Source organism: Thermobia domestica, chromosome 6, assembly GCF_964235325.1.
Source record: "Thermobia domestica chromosome 6, izTheDome1.hap1.1, whole genome shotgun sequence".
Lineage (NCBI taxonomy): Eukaryota > Metazoa > Arthropoda > Insecta > Zygentoma > Lepismatidae > Thermobia > Thermobia domestica.
In genome coordinates this window covers 195536766-195556686 of record NC_137459.1, presented here as the reverse complement: position 1 = coordinate 195556686, position 19921 = coordinate 195536766, and the positions used below count along the sequence as shown (strand labels likewise).

At 37.0% G+C, this 19921-nt stretch overlaps 1 protein-coding gene across 3 annotated transcripts in view; it reads left to right on the top strand.

Moving 5' to 3' along the window:
• Dbct (Dihydrolipoamide branched chain transacylase E2) overlaps nt 1–19921 on the top strand; it is a 54352-nt gene that overhangs the window by 10495 nt on the left and 23936 nt on the right. For 2 of the 3 annotated variants that reach the window (XM_081762545.1, XM_081762546.1), the window contains exons 3-5: nt 29–300; nt 4976–5055; nt 9999–10289. In XM_081762545.1, coding sequence (XP_081618671.1) covers nt 29–300; nt 4976–5055; nt 9999–10289 — 643 coding nt within the window. The remainder of the gene's footprint in view (nt 1–28; nt 301–4975; nt 5056–9998; nt 10290–19921) is intronic. The other variant, XM_081762547.1, reaches the window with a different exon arrangement.

Here is a 19921-nt window from a genome sequence, read left to right as displayed (position 1 = left end):
ATAATCCAATTCTTTCTTTGATGACAAGGTATGTGAAAGTGGGAGATGAAGTCGCTGAATTCGATAGTCTTTGTGAAGTACAGAGTGACAAAGCCTCGGTGACAATCTCAAGCCGATACAGTGGAATTGTTAAGAAGCTTTATTATGAAGTGAACGATATTGCAGTCGTTGGGAAGCCTTTTGTTGATATAGAAGTGCAAGGGGAAGCTCCAACGCCAGATGCAGAAGCTCATGACCTTAGTCCACGCGAAACGAAACCGGGGCCATTAGTGCCTACCCCAACACCGTCAGAACCAAAAGGTAAAATGCGAAGATGATTATTTATGTGTATATGTGTATTTATTATTATTATTGTTTCAGTTCTTACGGTTTCAAATTCCTGGAATCTGTCGTACGGAATATAGTTTAAGAGTAGTATCTACGTTACCTCTAGTATTGGCATGAAAGTCAGTTTTGGGCACCCTTGAAAATACGAACAGAGTTGTAACAACCAAAAAGAAAATCACCGTATCTTACTCACACAAGCAAACAACTTTGGTCTGTCTAGGGTAATTTTACTACAAATTACTGCATCATCAGCATAATACACGTAACCACAACCGAAGTTTATTTATAAGCTTTGTTGAAAAATGCCTCTGTTGGAGGGTAAGTTCCTTTTGTTGAGCAGTTGGAGGGGAAAAAAAGCAATAATGTTACTTAACAGATCAATCGGTAAACTGTTGACTTGGTTACGAAGTAATATACGAATATAAACTTTTAGGCAATATACAGGGTGTCCGGAATGGGACTGACTGTTTTTAAAAGTATAGTTTTAATATGGTCAGAGATACAGGGAAAAAAAAAACATATTGAAGGAAAACTCAAAAAGTTTTGTTCAGCAAATTTCCATACTTGAACAACTACCGGTGACGGCGCTAGTATAGCCGATAAACAGAAAGGGGGCAATGGCGAAAAGGCGCAATGCGTGCAGACACACAAAGTGTTGTTCAAGTTCAACGAAACTTTTGACGTGTTTACCACAAGGATCCTCCATCACGCAACAATATCCAGGCGTGGAAGAATCAGTTTTTATCAACGAAGAGTGTAGTGAAACAACAAGCGGTGGTAAATCGCGTGTCTCAAAAGAAAATGTGAAACCAATAAGAGAGTGCTTCGAGCGAAGCCCGAGGAAGTCAATTCGCACAGCGAGCAGGCAGTTGGCAAATCCAAAATCAACAGTGCACGTTGTGATACACAAACGATTACATTTGTGCACGTATAAGGTGCAATTGATGCAAGAAATTAAGCCCAATGATAAGCCACAGAGAGCAGCATTTGCCACTGAAATTCTGGACAGGATTGATTATGACCTTAATTTCCTATTGAACGTTGTTTTCCTTGATGAGGCAACTTTTCACTCGTCTGGCTGTGTTAACAGACACAATGTTGGGATATGGGGATCTGAGAATCCGCATGCGTACATAGAACATTCTAGAGACAGTCCCAAATTGAATGTTTGTTGTGCTTTAACACATAATGCAGTTATAGGCCCCTTCTTTTTCATAGAGCAAACCATAACAGGAAATGTGTTCTTAGACATGCTTCAACACTTTGCTGCTCCCCAGTTACAACATTTGCAGCTTCAAATGATATTTCAAATGGATGGTACCCCGCCACATTGGAGCCTACAAGTGAGGAAGCACCTTGATACTGAATTTCCTGGCCTTTGGATAGGCTGTGATGGGCCAATTAGGTGGCCTCCACGCTCTCCTGATGTTACCCCCTGGACTTCTTCCTGTGGGGGTATGTGAAAGACCTTGTGTATTTTGGTGAAAAGGTGCGTAACCTTGATGAACTGAAGAACCGTATTAGTAATGCGATGGCTTCAGTAACACCTCAGATGTTATAGAATACGTGGAGAGAGATTGAGTTTGAGCTAGATATTGTAAGAGTTACAAATGGAGCTCACGTGGAGTTACGCTGAGTTAGAATGACTTATAAAAGTAAGACCAAATAAACTTTTTGAGTTCTCCTTTAAAATGCATGCTTTTTTCTTCTGTATCTCTGACCATATTAAAACTATACACTTTTAAAAACCGTCTGTCTCATTCCTGACACCCTGTATATTTAGATAATCATATTCTGGTGCTTATTCGTATATATACGAAATATTAAAGCTTAGGCCCTTCTAGTCTATTAAAACCAATAGAAAAGCAGGAAATTGTCGGAGAATTTGTTTTGATTGCCTGTCAGCTTTCGTGAAATGAGTAATATTCTTAAACAAAGCATGCGCTTGGGTTTATAAAAGTTCGGTGTAAATTAAAAAAAATGTATAAGGGAACACAAGTTTAAAATTTGGAGAGGAGAAAATTCACCGAGGTTCTTGATTGACTTCAGCCTCAAGCACCGGTTATAGTTGGGAAACCTGGAAGAAAATATACGTCTATTGCATATTTTGTTTTCTTTTAAATCTAAGTTTCATAGAAAATTGATCATCTGAAGGAAGGATCTTACTCTTTCTTTCTTCAAGGTAGGGTGAATTGTCTCCTTGCTTCTAACCAATTTTAACTCCAAGCAATAGGAATAAGTCTTAAGCTCTAAACGAAGTTCACACAGTGTTTCATAAAAATAGGATAGTTTTTACTAAAAAAGAAATAATACTCGAATGTCAATCCCGATTTCCTAATTTCAATGTCAAGCAGTGAGAGTAGTTGAGAAGCCTCAAAAGAAATATTCACCATATTGCATCACAATCAAATCATTTTTACGATGAAATAAGTGGTATTGACACCTAGACTCTCTCGAAAAGGAAATTTTCTGAGATAGTAGTTCCTTCTGTGATATTGTCAGGTATTTAAAATTAATGGAAAGCACTTGACGCGACAATCGGTGTGAATATCAGAATTAAGTTAAACCTACTCGCCTGCATGTTCCGTGAAGTCAGATAGATGAATTGTAGCTTCTGGATATTTCGAGAAACAAAACTGTATTATTTGTCCAACAGACAAGGCATCCATTGGTATATATTGGTAATTTCTTATCTCTCTCCTTTTTTCACCTGTGTAATTACCAATGCATGATTAAGTAGAAGCCTTGACCGTTGAAAAAAATGAAAAGTTGTATTTTTCGAAATATCCAGAAGTTATAGTTCATTTACATGACTTCACGGAACATAGAGGTACGTAAGTTAATTTAATTTAGGTAAGTATGACTTAACATTCATTAAGTAATTAGTTAAAATATCAATTGTTTAATCAATGGAAAGCGCACGCATCAGTTTCTTTCCATTGGAATTCAGTAAATACTGGTGTTAAATTAAGCATTTTATGACCAGATGATTAAAAAAAAAAAAAAAAAAAAAAAAAAAAAAAAAAAAAAAAAAAAAAAAAAAACGGCCTGAGATGTAATATCACAACAAAAGTTATAAACAAGTTAGGCAGTATTCAAGTATTCATGCGATGCTGTTAGAAACCTCTGGTAATTTCAGTTTTACTGGTACAGGCTATCAACGTAATATTAGTATTTTAGGGTCTTTCGTCTAATAGTTTGGATCCGTATATTTTTCTTCATTTAACACCAGTTGTGTTATATTTTTCTTGAAGTATACTTCTGTTTGCTGAAATGCTGTTTGCATGATAGACTAAGACATTCAAGCACCTTTCTATTCGATTTATCGTTAGGTATTTTGAGTATTCGCTTTTTTGGAATACTCAAATCTTGTCAAATGCTTTTAAAAGGTATCCTTGTTTGGATTCATACTAGACACCATACAGTTTGAAACATGAAAAAAATCAACCAATTTCCTGCAGCTTTCACTGTTAGCTGAGACTGTCGAATACCTCTCTTCCGGTTTAGTAGGAAATTGTTAGGTTTTCTTTTACTCTGTTTCCAACACACAACATTTCTAAATTAAGCGCGGATTGCAACACACGAAATGTATTCTTTCTCGGGGAATTCATAGGTTATGTCTGATTTTTACTATATGTTTACTGATTCCTGTCCTCCAACATTCCAGCGAATTATTTCATGAGCACTGGAACATAATATGTCAATGTTTGACTTGGTTCGATTAAGAAATTAAACATGTCTTGTACTTTCTTCATTTCTCTTTTATCATCGCAAGTTAGAAAAACAGCGGTCCATTTTTCTCATAAATTGTGTCAAGGTCCAAGATTGCAGAGCGTTCAAGTTAGACTTTTGAGTACATAGAAGTGACTAAGGGTTCATCCAATTTCAAGAAAATGTGTCCAATATAAGGAGGTGCCCAAGTCGAGACTTAATGCTGTAGTTTCCATAAGAGACTATCCGCAACGTATTAAAAGAAGATAAGAAGATTAACAAATAAATAAATAAAAATAAAGTGATTCCCACATTATAGCTTGCACTGAAAGAGATGATAATTTATTATAGAGCTATAGCTGAAACTCCGTCAGGGTTTGGCAGAGAAACTTATTTTCCTTAATGAGGCTATTTTCATGTCATTAATAACAAAATTTACGTTGAGGTTCTGAAAAATATGTGTCGAGTATCTAGTTAATCTTTACTGATAGATTTGAAACTATCTTCATGTGTGAAATTTTGAGTCAATGTAGCAGTAGGTCTAGGTGTCAATTTTCATCTAAACTTAGTTGAATACGTTATGGGTTATTCTCTACCTCAATATAGTTCAGAATTGATTTGTGTGTGTACACGCACGCAAGGTAGCCGAATTGTATAAGGAATTATCTAATGTAAGTAGCAAATTGTAGTAATGTAGTAGTAAGTGTTCTAATCACTTTACAGTTTATGTTGGTGTAAATACTTTCACAGTATTTATTAAATATTGAAACGATAGCAAGAAAAATATCTACAACTGTTGAGTCATTATTTCAAATCATATTACCTTACCAACTATTGGTTGTACATAAATTCTTTACTATTTTGAACCATATTTATACATGTTCGTAGGTTTTTGCATTTTGTAATTCAGTTTTCTCTTATTTTATAACTCTCCAAGAAGATGCCGGGGAAAAAGTGACACCTAAAGGAAAACCTTTGGCTACTCCAGCAGTTCGTCATATAGCAATGCAGTATAATGTGAGTATAGTTTAAATGCTTTAGAATATTATATACTAGCTGAATATACCCATTCTTCGTATGGAGGCTGTATTTGGAAGTCAACGCCTGTGGGAGTATCACCATTTGTTTCAGCGACCGCGAAAACTATGGATTTGACACTATTATCGGTCATTTTGGATAACCTTTACATATCTCGGTATTCCCCCCCCCCCCCCCCCCCCGGTGAGCCCCGGCCCTCAGCCAAATAGGGTGAATTTGGAATTTAATGCTATCGGAGTTTGATGTCAGTGTCCGCGAAAACTATGAATTCGAAACGAATATCTGTCATTTTCTGTTACATGTTCCCGGTAAACTTCCCCCTGAGACCTCCCTGGTTCGAAAAAAAAAAAAATCCGCTCCTCCTTATCTGGGGCCTGGACCAAGGTATCCGTGACCAAAATTTGGTAACTCTCATTCAAATTGTCTGGTCCCCAGGCCGGTCCTGGTACCCCCCCCTGAGACCTCCCATTGGTTCGAAATTTGAAAAAAAAAAAACGTTTCGTCTTGATCTGGGGCTTGGACCAAGGTAAACGTGACCAAATTTTGGTAACTCTCAGTCCACTCGTCTGGTCCCCAGGCCACACACACACAGTCAAAAACAAACTTTATTTTATTTATATTAGAAGACAGAAGACTAGCTGAATATACCCATTCTTCATATGGTGGCTGTATTTGGAAGTCAACGCTTGTGGGAGTATCACCATTCATTTTAGCGACCGCGAAAACTATGGATTTGACATTAATATCGGCCATTTTGGGATATATTAACATGTCTCTGTATTCCCCTTGCCCCGCGGCCCGCATACAATGGTAGCTGAATTTGTTAGTCAACGCCTGTGGGAGTATCACCATCCATTTCACCGACCGCGAAAACTATGGATTTGGCACTACTATCGGTCACTTGGGGCTAATTTTACGTCTCGGCTAATTTTGTATTCCCCCCCTCCTCTCCCGCCGACCCCCAGTCTGCATACAATGGTAGCTGAATTTGGAAGTCACCGCTAATGGAAAGTGTCACCATTGATCTCAGCGACCGCGAAAACTAATAATTTGACACTAATATCGGTAATTTTCCATTACTTTTAGGTCTCGGTAACCCCCCCCCGTGACCCCCGCCCCAAAGGTTAATCGGGTGAATTTGGAAGTTAATATGATCGGAGTTTCACCATTGATCTCAGCGACCGCGAAAAGTATGAATTCGACACTAATATCGGTCGTTTTCTACTACTTTTATATGTCCCGGTAAACGCCCCCCTGAAACCGTTCTGAATCAAATTTTGATGAAAACGATTCGCCTTGGTCTAAGACCTGGACCAAGATATCTGTAACCAAAATTTGGTAGCTCTCGGCCTGGTCCCCAGGCCGGTCTGGGTAAAGGCCCCCTGATCCCCCTGGTTCGAAATTTAAAAAAATCGCTTCGTCTTGATCTGGGGCCTGGACCAAGGTACCCCTGACCAAAATTTGGTAACTTTCGGTCCACTCGTCTGGTCCCCAGGCCGCACACAAATAGACAGACAAATATACAAACAAACTATTTTATTTATATTAGATAGATTTCGTAATATGCCTGTTTTCATACTTAAGCAATTGAAGATGAATATAAGTCAAGTCTTATGGTTTATCTTCGAAGTACTTTTTTTTTTTTTTTTTTTTTTTTTTGGACGGAGGGGTGTGTTGAAATGTTTGTCGTCATCTAAACGGAAATTGATGATCTATCGTCCTTCAACGTCATTTAAGGTACAATTGTGTCTTAGAGTGATGTCGGTGATGATCATACTGATGTATTCAGTCTGTTATATTTTGAAGTACATTTTTTTATATTAGATTGTTAGAAGTAGATGCAATAAAATTGTTTTGTGTGCCTTCAAATTAAGTGAACATTTTTGTTTCCCATCAGTTTCTTGTGTAAGCACTAATTCTACATAGTTACTAAATTGTTGTCTTAGGTACATCTTTTTAAACTCAAAATCTTATCTTACACCCCCAACTGCCACTCGTGGTTTTTCACAATATTCCAATCCTCTCTCTCTGGAATCATCTGGTGTAATGCAAGTCGGAATCTGTTTTTTGGTAGTTGCTTAAAGCTGTTTACGGATTTGGAAGATTGGAGAAAAAATATCCCTTGTGCACTCAGAGCGCTAAAATTGTAAGTTCAGTCATTTTTATGTTTGAAAACTTCCTTGTGCAATATTCACACGTGAGCACTTACACTTTTTATTCTATGATTAACCATTCTTAATCTAGATAATTCTAACATGTACGCTAGTACTTTGTTTCTTTGTTTCAATTTTGTATTTTGCTGTTAATAGTTGCACTAATTGTGATTCCGTTTCCTTTTCTTCCAGAAAATATCTTCCCAAACTATGGCTTTCACACTGGGTATGAAGATTAATGTTGCCACATCAATACTGATATTCGTTTCCTGTGTGAAAACCACTGTGTATTCAAACGCCTATGTACATTATTTACATTTAATATACTAATATAATAATAATAAAATGAAAATGTACTTATATTTGGTTGTAGTTAACTATTACATTGTTCCCCCAATGTTCCAGGTTCCCGCAATCCATGTTCAGTTCACGTCTTCTTGACAGATTCTAAGAAATATTCCAGTACCTCTTTCGCGAAGAGTTTCTGAAAGGATGAGGAAAATAAACAGTATTTTCTGTATCAAATTTTCAGTCACATGTGGACTAGTTTTGAAAATTCGTTTTTTGCTTACAAAAATTATTTCAAAGATCAGTTGTCTTCCGCAGGGATTTATACAATCTTTTGTACTTGCGATAAACACTACATAGGCATAATGAAAAGGAACATCGAAGTGGGGATTAGGGAACACATAAGGGATGCGAGATATGGAGAGCCTCCCCACATCATGCATCTCCAGACATATTCAGATAACAGACCAAACGTCAGAGTCTTACGCTCTTGCGCAAACAATATTGATAGAAGTGTTTTTGATTTTTTTCTTTTTATCAGATATTTATTTCGTGTCACCAGAACCGGAAGACCTGAACTGAACGTGGATTGCGGGAACCTGGAACATCGGGGGGACAATGTAATAGATAGTTAGCTACAACCGAATATACTTTTTTAATTATTATATTAGTATATTTTCAAATGTTAATAATGTACATAGGAGTTTTAAATATATTATTAACAGAGTGATTTTCATACAGGAAACAAAGATCAGTATTGATGTGGAAACGTGGATCTTCATAACCAGTGTGGAAGCCATAGTTTGGGAGAAAAGAAAAGGAATCACGGTAGTGCAACTGTTAATAGCAAAATACAAAATTCAAATAATGAAACAAAACAATAGTATAAACGTTAAAATGAACTAGATTAAGAATGGTTAATTACAGAATCAAAGGCGTAAATGCTCAAGCGTGAATATTACACAAAAGTGTTTTCAAATATAAAAATGGCTCAGTTGACATTTTAAACAAGTGCTTAATTTTGGATTTTGGATTTGATTTGACTTTAGTATCCATTAAAACCTCCTAGCCAATTTCTGACGGGTCATTAAAATATGTATGCGGTCTGGCGTTGTCAGCATGGTATACGACAACCTCTCTTTAAAGAGTTTCTGTCGCTTTTTTTAAATTGGTAGATAAACTCACGCTAAAAATGGATAAACTCACAGGCCCGATTCTATCGTTTTGACCGGCAGCACTATGCCTTTCCAATCCCACCAAATTCACAACGTTACTTTCGTGGGCGTCAGTGTGGACTTAGCCACAGACTGTAGAGTTTCTCGCTTCGACCACGATACTTTTTGCGCATTGTTGTCGTAGATTATCCATTTTTCGATGTAGTAAATGTTTTTGAGTCAGATCATGCAGCATCCAAACATGAATATCTTTTTTCTATCCAGCTTTCTTCAGGTGATTTAACAATTTTGATAATGGATGTTTAGGTCATTGGTGGTGTCATGACTCCTTAAATGCCTGCAGTGCTCGACCTTTGCCAGAATATCATCCATATTTTCTGTGATTGGTCATCCACTGCGAGAAGCATCTTGGACATCGAAATTTCCAGAACGAAAGTGACTGAACGATCTTTTGGTCGTTGCTTTTGATGATGTATCTTGGCCATAAACAAGAAAAATTTCTTCACTGGCCTGTGCAGCGTTTGCGCCTTCGTCGAAATAAAATTATAAAGTATAAAATGTGATTCATCTTCACCGCGTCATACCTTACGTCTGATCATAAGAATTCGAACACTTCTTTGCATATCTACTAACTTCAACTGTCAGCTCTCAAATAATGTTTGTCCTGACCTGCCGCGACTCATATACCCTGAGATTTGTGACACTAACGCCATCTGTGCAAAAGGCTCAATACTGTTTCGACTACCTGATAAAACAAAATGAAAAGTATTCTTTCTTTCGAATCCATACCTGCTGCTCGTCGTAGTCATTTCAGCATTTAGGATTCTACAAACTCAAAGTCTTTCACGATAACTTCCGAGAATTTAGGGAATAAATTGCGAAGCAAGAACTTGTTAAAGGATATCTTAGTTTGTAGTTGCTTATATAGTTGATACCACTATTCAAAGTATAGCGTGCTGCGAGTGACTGGCGTAAGGGAAACAGATTAGATTGTAGAACTGGAGTTTTTCAAAGTATGTCCGAGTTTCTAGCTTCTTTAAATAGAGAATGAGCTTAATGTATAAAGTCCACACAAGGGGCAAATGATTGGTATGTGGAACAATAAGGAAAGTAAGACTGAAAGAACTTCTCTCTGCCGAAGATAATGCCACGCAGAGGGCGTGTCTGCAAAAACGATGCGCGCAAGCTATATCATACTACCTACGTGGTAGAATGTATAATTATGGTAGTCGTCTATTTATTGGCCAACTTAAATTCAAATAATAGTCTGCGTATTGTTTAAACATAAATTATTTGCAATTTTTAGGTCCCACTGAAAGATGTCACTGGTACTGGAAAAAGCGGAAGAATTTTGAAGGAGGATATAATGCAGTACGTATCTAGTATGAAGCTGAAACCTGTTGACCTTTCTGTGAAAACACCAGCAGTTCCACAAGAGCAGATAGTTACAGAAGTTCCTGTTTCTAAGCCTCGTCCAGCACCAGAAGCTTCTACTGGGTCACGTCTCGATCTTAGTTCATTAAAAAGTGGTGATGAAGTTGTTACACGAATTCCGATGTTCACGAAAGCCATGGCTAAAACAATGACAATCGCAAAGGTAAGTAACCACAGATTATATTAAACATGCAAACGAAATGCTTAATTATGGTACATTCACTCACAAATGTGGGTACCTTCCTGTTTATTAAAATGGTTTCTTTATAAGTTTTAAAATTATTTAGATGTCAATATAATACCGAATATATAAGGAATAAAAATAATGTATTGTGATATTAGGCAAAATTAAGGAGAGTTATGTGTAAAAGAAAGAGTTTATTAGAAAAATCCTGCAATCTAGACATGAACATTTGTGAAAAAGTTCTCCATTCGCGTTCTTTCAGGTAACTACGTTTCAACTGAGAAGGATGTATTAATGCTGCTGAATGTCTTTGAAACAATAGAAAATCAGTATACCGTATTTGCGCGAATATAGGCCGCACCTAACCTTATGACACGAGATTATAGAAAAAAGCAAATCTCGAATATAGGCCGCGGTACTAAATTTAGACAGCCCCCTACTTTGTTTTTGTTCTAGCTCATTGTTCATTCCTACACTAACGAAAATTTTTGTTGCATATTTCTGCACAAACGATTGACACCATTTTCAATCAATTTTGACAAGGTGGGAGGGCTACCGTTTAGGCAGCTCAAGATTTTGTTTTTGTTCTAGCTCATGTTCATTGTTGCACAAACGAAAATTTTTGTTGCACATTTTTGCAGAAACGATGCGCAAGCGATTGACACCATTTTCGATCAATTTTGAAAAGGTGGGGGCTATCGCTTAGGCAGCCTGAGATTATATTTTTGTTCTAGTTCATTGTTCATTGTTCATTGTTTCATAAACGAAAATTTGTGTTGCGCATTTCTGCACAAACGATGCGCAAACGGTTGACACCATTTTCGATCATTTTTGACAAGGTGTGTGTCGGGGGAAGGGGGGGCTATCGCTTAGGCAGCCCAAGACTTTATTTTTGTTCTAGCTCATTGTTCATTGTTGCACAAACGAAAATTTGTGTTGCACATTCCTCCACAAACGATGCGCAAACGATTGACACCATTTTCGATCAATTTTGACAAGGTGGAAAGGCTAATGTTTAGGCAGCCCAAGATTTTGTTTTTGTTCTAGCTCATTGTTCATTGTTGCACAAACAAAATTTGTGCTGCACATTTCTGCACAAACGATGAACACGATTTTCGACCAATTTGGACAAGGTGGGGGCTACCGTTTAGACAGCCCCCACTTTGTTTTGGTTCTAGCTCATTGTTCATTGTTGCACAAACGAAAATTTGTGTTGCACATTTCTGCACAAGAGATTGACACTATGTTAGAGCAATTTGAACAGGGTGGGGGCTACCGTTTAGTCAGCCCCCACTTTGTTTTTGTTCCAGCTCATTATTCATTGTTGCACAAACGAAAATTTGTGTTGCCTATTTCTGCACAAACGGTTGACACCATTTTGGTCCAATTTTGAGAAGGTGGCGGGGCTGTCAAAGTGAACGTGGATCCAGGATATGATCAAGGGAGGGGCTAAACCATAGTTTGCCGCTTTATCCAGTGCAAAGAAGGATTGAGGTCCATTTTATCCAGTGTATATCTGAGCGTCAAGGGGGGGGGGCTATAGCCCCTGTAACCCCCCGTGCTTGGATCCCGGTCAGTATGTATGTATAATCTCAACACGCAACACTATATCGAAACTGGAAGTGGTTTAATTTACTGTCAGATTTTCATAGAGCAAAAACTGTCAGATATATCGAGAAGTGTTTTGCAATAAATTCAGCGTTCCAATAATAGGTTCCATATTCTCCCTTCATTCAAACTGGAAGTGATTCAATTAGACCTTTGTTTTTTCAATCTTTGTTGCCACAGAACGAAACAGTAAGGGATAGCTAGTAATGGTTTTTTGATATTAATTCAGGGTCCGAGAAAAAGGTTCTGCGTTTGATCTTATTACTCTATTGCAACCAGTATTTACAGATGCACTACTTCAAGTTTGAGTATTAAGTTCGCATAGTTTGGAAGTTTCAGTTTCACACTGTGAAACTATACTTACTTGTTTGATTCTAGAATCCACTGCAGGAAATCAAAAATGGTACTTGAATAAAAAAAAAGCGTGTTTCCGTTTTTTTTTTTCAAAAAAGTCGGTTTTCTTTGGGGAAAAAGCTCCGTTCCGAAAAAGCTGGCTTTTTTTTAGCAGCTGTAGTTTTAACTTAATCGAAAGACGTGTGGTTTGCACGTATGGTCAGCAGGTAAGCTTTTGTCACAAGCAACCCAGTGATTACTAAAATGCTATCTTGCTTTTGATAATGCTAAGCTTGGTCCTTTCAGAGAGAGAGTGGAGGCAATCCTTGAAATTATTTTCTAAGAAAACAGGCAAATGAGCAAAAGAGTGCATATATAGTACTTATATGTTCTTTATGTACTTGTCATATGAATTTATATATGGAAATATATATATATATATATTCTTCCCACAGGTGTCATTCCATTCAAGGCATTTAACAACCAGTTCTGTGATTATAGGGTTACCTTATGACATACTTAATAAAAAGAAGAATTTTAAAATTTATAAAGAATTATGCTACTCGACGAATCTCTTAATAGCATAACGAGAAAATGTAGTTTATACAGGTAATCTTTCACAATATCGATTACATAGTATACATTAGGATTCTTGAAGCTTAGGCAGTCGGAAGTCTTATAGAACGGCTATGCCGGTCCGTCTATCTGTCGACATGTATTAAAGTACAACAGGTAAAAGATATCGAGAAGCGGTTTTTAGCAATCAATTCAGCGTTAACCCTCTATTCAAACCGGAAATGGTAGAAATTAACCGTTTCCGGTTAGAACGTTAATCGCTATAGGACAAGAACAATAATATAAAGGACAAGCGGTATCTTGGAATCAATTCAGCTTCTCAAGAGCCGCCGGTAACACTCAACCAAAACCGATATTGGTTGACATTTACTAGAACTTCCGGTTTCAATATTGATTTACATAGAACAAAAATGGTAAGAGATATCAAGAAGCTTTTTTTTTTAGCATCTCCGTTAACCCTGTATTCAAACTGAAAGTGGTAGAAATCAACCGCTCCGGTTTCAGCGTTGATCGCCATAGAATAAAAATGGTAATAGATAACGACAAGCGGATTTTTGTAATCAGTTCAGCGCCTTAAGAAAAGATTCAATCTTGTTCCGTATCTCTCTACTAAGATCGCAAGTAATAGAAATTTACTACTTATATAACGTTTACTCCATAGGATGGTGATCCAAATAGAGCAAGCATTATATTTGATAGTCGTAAATAGAACGTTTGCCCGAGCGTTGACGATGAAACAAGTAATTATATGAAAAGACTCCCTTCAACGCCAACTACACGTAAGCAAAAATTCTACGTACAACCTTTAGAGACACAAAAGATTCAGCATCATATTTCCGAAAATTAACAAATTACGCAAATAATAAGTAAAAAGTAAATTTTGCACCATGTACTCAAATAGACAGCCACGAGGCATAGGAGATGACATGCACAAGCGCAGAAAATACTCGTCAATCGATTCGAAAATTTTAATTATATTGATACTTACATAGCTTTAAACTAGGAGATAACAATTAAGATAATAATATATATAGATGTTTCTTATATTGTGAAAAATAATTCGATTCGACTATGTACGGAACATGATTACACAGTGTCTTGTTGCAGCAGGGTAGGAGAAGCTGTTACACATTCGTCTCTTAGGCGCCAAGTAGTTTGTCTCCCGCTAAATCTCTTCAGCTCTCGCTGTTCGCGTGGGTTTCACGCGTTAAGTGACGTAAGAGCGGACAGAGCTGTGATTGGCTGAAGAAGTGCTGATCAAGGTCACTCCACCCACATGCATCCGCTGAGCGAGAACACACACACACTCACACATAGAAACGTCGTCTGCTAGTATATGCTAGTCCTTTTAAATTAAAAAAGAGAATTAAACTGCTTAAGCTGCATATTACCAAAATGATGAATAAATGAGTTTATGACAAATGGCACCCGAACAGTTGATAGGTAAAGTTCTGATGAGATACGTTTATCCTAAGAACCCTGGCAACATTGATAGTTTGTGTCTGCGTATGACGAGGACACACTGTGTAAAGTTTTGACGTACACATGGGTTGAGTTACAGTTCACACAAACACTTCACTTCACTTCACTTACTGCTGTAATTACAACCATATAAAATGTTTATTCAGTCCATAAATATGTAATATATCAATAAATGCATAGAAATATATTTATTATAGTCCTATTAGTTCAAATGTAAATTCACTCAATACTTAAAGAAATTGGATATATAACACATACACTAAAATATTGCAAATAATGTAAATAAAATGAGAAAACACTTCAAGCAATGAATTAATTTCAACTTTTAGAAACACTTTCACCTTTGCAATTAATTGAACATAAAAAGAAAAATGAATATTGAAATAAATATAGATATATTTTCCAGTTCGAATAACAACACTTCATTGTTCATTTATAACACACTGTTTATACTTTTACTATCTGCACACGTTACACTGTCCAAGTTGTCCACTATTCACAATCTACACCATGCTCCAGAACAATGTCCAGTCCATAGGCCATCCTCTTCGTTCATTCTCTTCCGACTGAATGAACACTCGGCGATTAAATCTTCTGCTCCTATCCTCTTCCCATTGGATAGGGCTAGGTCCATCGGTGGAAGTTCTAGAAGGTCTCTGCAGGCTTAGTCCCTTTTTTTTTTTTTTTTTTTTTTTGACACAGGACTATTTTTCAAAATTCGGCGCCAATATGAAGATGCATGGAATACTGTAACTTATTGCGTATAAACTTATTTAACGTATAAATTGCATCTTTCTTCTTCTTCTTCTTCTCTTTTTTTTTTGACTTAAAATGTGCTGCATTTGCTACTGCTGCATTCGTGTTAAGTGGAAGTGAATAGGATGTGTGTTCTTCTTATTGTTTGGACCTACGTGTGTTCTTCCTTGTGTTGTATTCTTCGTGTATGGATATCAAGTGTATGTTTCTACGTGTTACATGTAATTACTATAATAAGGTTAAAATAACATAATTATGGTTAAAAGGAAGTTGACTTGGGATGGGTTAACAAAAGAAATGTAAGTATTTCTTCTTTCATTTTTTTTTTTTCCAAATCGCTTCACGAGCATAAACCACGACAAGCACGCCCCAATCCTCAACGCCTTCGTGCAACTTCATCAAATAAGTACATGGTACATGATAAATTAATATTGAAATATACCTATATAGGACATGATGCTGAATAAAATATATATATATATATATAGATAATATAATAAGCCTATAGATATAACCTTAATGATGACTATTACATGAATACTATAATGAAGAGAGAAATAAACCAATATAAGCTCGAATGATGGAGAATTATATTGAGGCAACGTCAGATGTCTACAGATGCCAACCTGTATCCATCTTAGGGATGGTCTGACGACTAAATGAAGAAGAGCCAACCCACAAAAAACATATAAACCTACCCACTATAAATACGACCACGAAGACACACAGAGATGTGGTTAACAAAAATAAGTTATACTAAGGAAACCCCATAGAGTTTTATAGAAGACAAAAAGAAAACGATGCACATGAAATTCATGGCGAAATGTGGTCGTAGGTCTTAAGGTAAAACTTCAATGTTGTTCCAATAACAAAAGGAATACTCTAATAAACGTGTATATTACTCTAATATCTCCTAACATATCTCTAAATTCAAACTGACTTCTTCGAAGTGCTAATGGTAATATTTCTCTAATAAACTCAACAACTTTCGCTCATCTAAATAACCATGTCGTACATACCACAAAATATTTTCGTCGACAAAACTAGAATGTACTCTCACTTCTTGATCTTTATTATTGATGCTACACAATTGGTCTTCTTTACTTTCTTCTTCTTCTTGGTTCATATAATCTCCGTTGGCTTCCTTTTCGGCTCTCTCTAAAATGTCACTGAACTGTTCTTCATCTGCATGCTTCTTCAGAATTTCTAGCCATTTCTTCCTAGTGGCTGGTGTTGGTCTCCACAGCTTCATTCTAGAAACATTCTGAAATCCGATATATTTGCCACTTTGCGGATCTAATACTTCAAACACATTTTCACCAACTTGTTTCCACAGTAAGTAAGGTCCACGGTACACTTCACACAGTTTGGCTATACGTTTGTCTACCAAGCTACTAATATTATACTGACGTAAGAAAACTAAGTCACCTTCACATAAAGTTCTTCGAGCTCTCTGATGAACGTTCAACTTTTCGTTTCGTTGCTGAATGATTTTCTTTCGCCGTAAGTCAGCCATTATTAATTTTCCATTCCAATCTATACCTTCTTGCTCATCGACTGTTTCGTTGTTTTTCACAATTCCAAAATGTGACAATGTAAATTCTTCTGGCTTGATGTTAAGATGCAACTCTGCGGGCGCTATTCCCAAACTGGCACTAATAGTATAGTTCAACAACAAACAAGCTTGCACAATATATTCTGGCCATGAAGAATGAGAATCGCGGCACAACACACGCAAAATTCTTTCTAAATCAGCATGAAATCTTTCGATGACATTTCCTTGTGCGTGGTAAGGCGTAGTATAATGTATTTTGATGTTATATGCTTCCATAACTTGTACGAATTCCTTGCCAATAAACTGTGGTCCATTATCTACCAAGATGTTCATGAAAATACCAAGATGAAGCATGTATGACTCAGTAAGACATTTTGCTACACTTGCACTTGTAGCGCGACGAAGTGGATATGCTACTAAATAACGCGAATATACATCACACACTGTTAACAGGTAAGTTTCGCCATGTTTACCTCGAGGTAGAGGACCAACCAAATCTGCTGAGACCAAATAACGTATGTTTTTCGCTGGCACTGATTGCATTAACATTTCACTGGGTGATGGTCTACCTTCGTCCTCATGCAGACTTCACAATCAAGAATGTACGATTTAATGTCACTACGCATGGTTTTCCAATAAAACATACGGGAAATGATATTAAACACTTTCATAAATCCAAAGTGACCGTAATGATCATGGTAGCCAATTAAAATATTTTTCACTAAACATGGAGGTACACACAATTTTAATCTGTCTGGGAAGTGAAAATCTCTCACCATCAGAATACCATTTTCCAAAGTGTAATTTTGTTTCCAATTTCGAGCACTACTACGAAAAGAATTCTTATTTGCACTGCTTTCACTTTCACTTATATTACCTTGTAAGTAACTAATAATAGGACGGTACTCGTCACATTCCCATTGTAATTTCGCAATTGTAGACGGATCTAAATCGAACACTTCTGATTGAACAGCCTGTATAGGATTCACATTCACCATTAGATCTTCCTGTGTTGGTAACATACGAGATAAACAATCACTTAGTGTGTTAGTCTTGCCTTTGATGAATTCTATTTCATAATCGTAAAATTGAAGTTCTAAAGACCACCTCATAAGTCTTGCATTCCAATTACGCATACGTTTTAACTGCACTAAGCCTTTATGATCTGTTCGTATGTATATTTTCGCTCCTTTAAGCCAAACATGCCACTTACGAATACACCACACAAATGCAAGACACTCAAGCTCAATTATGGCATAGTTCTGTTCGTGTTTATTAAGAGTACGGCTTGCATATTCTAATACACACTTCTCTCCGTCTATAATTTGATAACACACACAAGCCAACCCGAGTTTGCTCGCATCACTTTCGAGATAAAACGGCTTATCGAACTGTGGATGGTGTAACTTCACATCTTTCACTAATTCAGCCTTTAATGATTCAAATGCCTTTTGGTGTTCTTCTTCCCACTTCCATTTCTTTTCCTTCCCTAAAAGTTCATAAAGGGGTTTGGCAATAACAGCATGACCTTTGATTGTTCGCGAATGCCACTGAACAGCACCAAGAAATGAGCATAACATTTTTAAATTTTTGGGCACTGGTAACTTCTCGATTGCTTCAGCTGATTTCGGATCCTTTCGTATGCCTTCTGAAGATACGTAATAGCCTAAATAGTTAATTTCACTTACACCAAAAATGCACTTCGATAAATTTAGTGTCATGTTCGCATCACTTAACAAACTAAGCACTTCATCTAACTGCTGTAAGAATTCTGGTACGGTTGTACAACCAAGAGCTACATCGTCCATATACCTGATTAATTTCTCTTGTAGCGGTAAAGGGAACACTTTATTCAGGCACAATTGCAATACAGATGATCCATTTTTCACACCGAACACCATGCGTGTGTACTCATATAACGTTCCTTCAAACAAGAAGGCTAAGTATGGCATAGAATCTTCTGTAATTCCACATTGTTGATACGAACTAGTAAAATCAAGAGTACCTAGCACACATTTCCCACTAAATTTAGCAAAGAGGTCGGACAACTTTTCTACACGCAGAGCTGGATTCTTAATGTGCACATTCAATGCTCTACAATCTGTTACTATTCTCAACGCTCCACTCTTTCAATACTACGTGCAACGGTAATAGATGACATGATGAACTAGGTCTAATGACACCCCACTTTAACAATTTTCGGATCTCTTCACGCACTCCTTCCTTATATTTGTGCGGAATATCATAAGGACGAGCAACAATGGGTTCATTTGTATCCACTTCTAATCGGTACTGAAATTTGTTACACAGGCCAGGAAAACGGGCGAACACTTTCCTATGTTTCATTAACAACTGAAATAACTTCTTTCTCGTTTTCACTAAACAGCGTAGCGCGTGTAACTGCATCTCTTATTTCATCTACTGTGAAATATAGATCCGGTGGGAAGTCCTCCACTAAGTCACTAGCTTCATTTTTTTCTAAAGGCTCGGCGCACCCACTGCGGAACACATTCACCGTTCTCGCATAAAAATCATTAAGGTCCCTTATCTCGGGCAACACAACAATAGGGGCTACGTTGCACTTAATTTCACTTACATTAGCTACAATGACATTTTCACTATTTCTCTGTATTAAAGGCACTTCACCACTAATTCCTTGAAATTCAACACACAAGTTACTTCGCTTAAAATCAATGACACTGTTTAATTTCTCGAGAAAGTTTGCACCGAGTATTAAATCTTCGTGCAGTTCTGGTAACACAAGAAATTCAACTGGCACTTCCACATTTTCAATTCGTACCGGTAAAATAACCTTTCCTTTCATGTTCTTTTTCTTTCTTCCTAGAAAATCGCACAAAACGATATGCTCTCCTTTCTGCAAATGCACATTTGCTACACACTTTGTTACTTCTCGAAAAATATTGTACCGTAATAGGCATAGTTCTGATCCACTTTCTATCAGACAGATTTTGGGTTGATCGTTTAACAAAATTTTTACTCTCATTGTATTATGACCTAATTCACATTTAATCACTTCTTCTTCATTATCATTGCTTATATCATCTTCTGCTTGTAAATCTTCCTCGTTACACATACGTGGAAAAGTAATCCGGTTTACACTACTAAAATCCCTCCCCTTTGCAGCGACCAAGTGGGAGGGCGCTACTAGTTTAAAGGCACAGAACTCTGCGGGTAAAAACCACTTTGTTGGTATGGATATTGACGTTGCTGATTGTTGCCGTTATTTACACCAGGACCTCTATTGAATGTTGGAAACCAATTATTATTTTGATTCGGACTA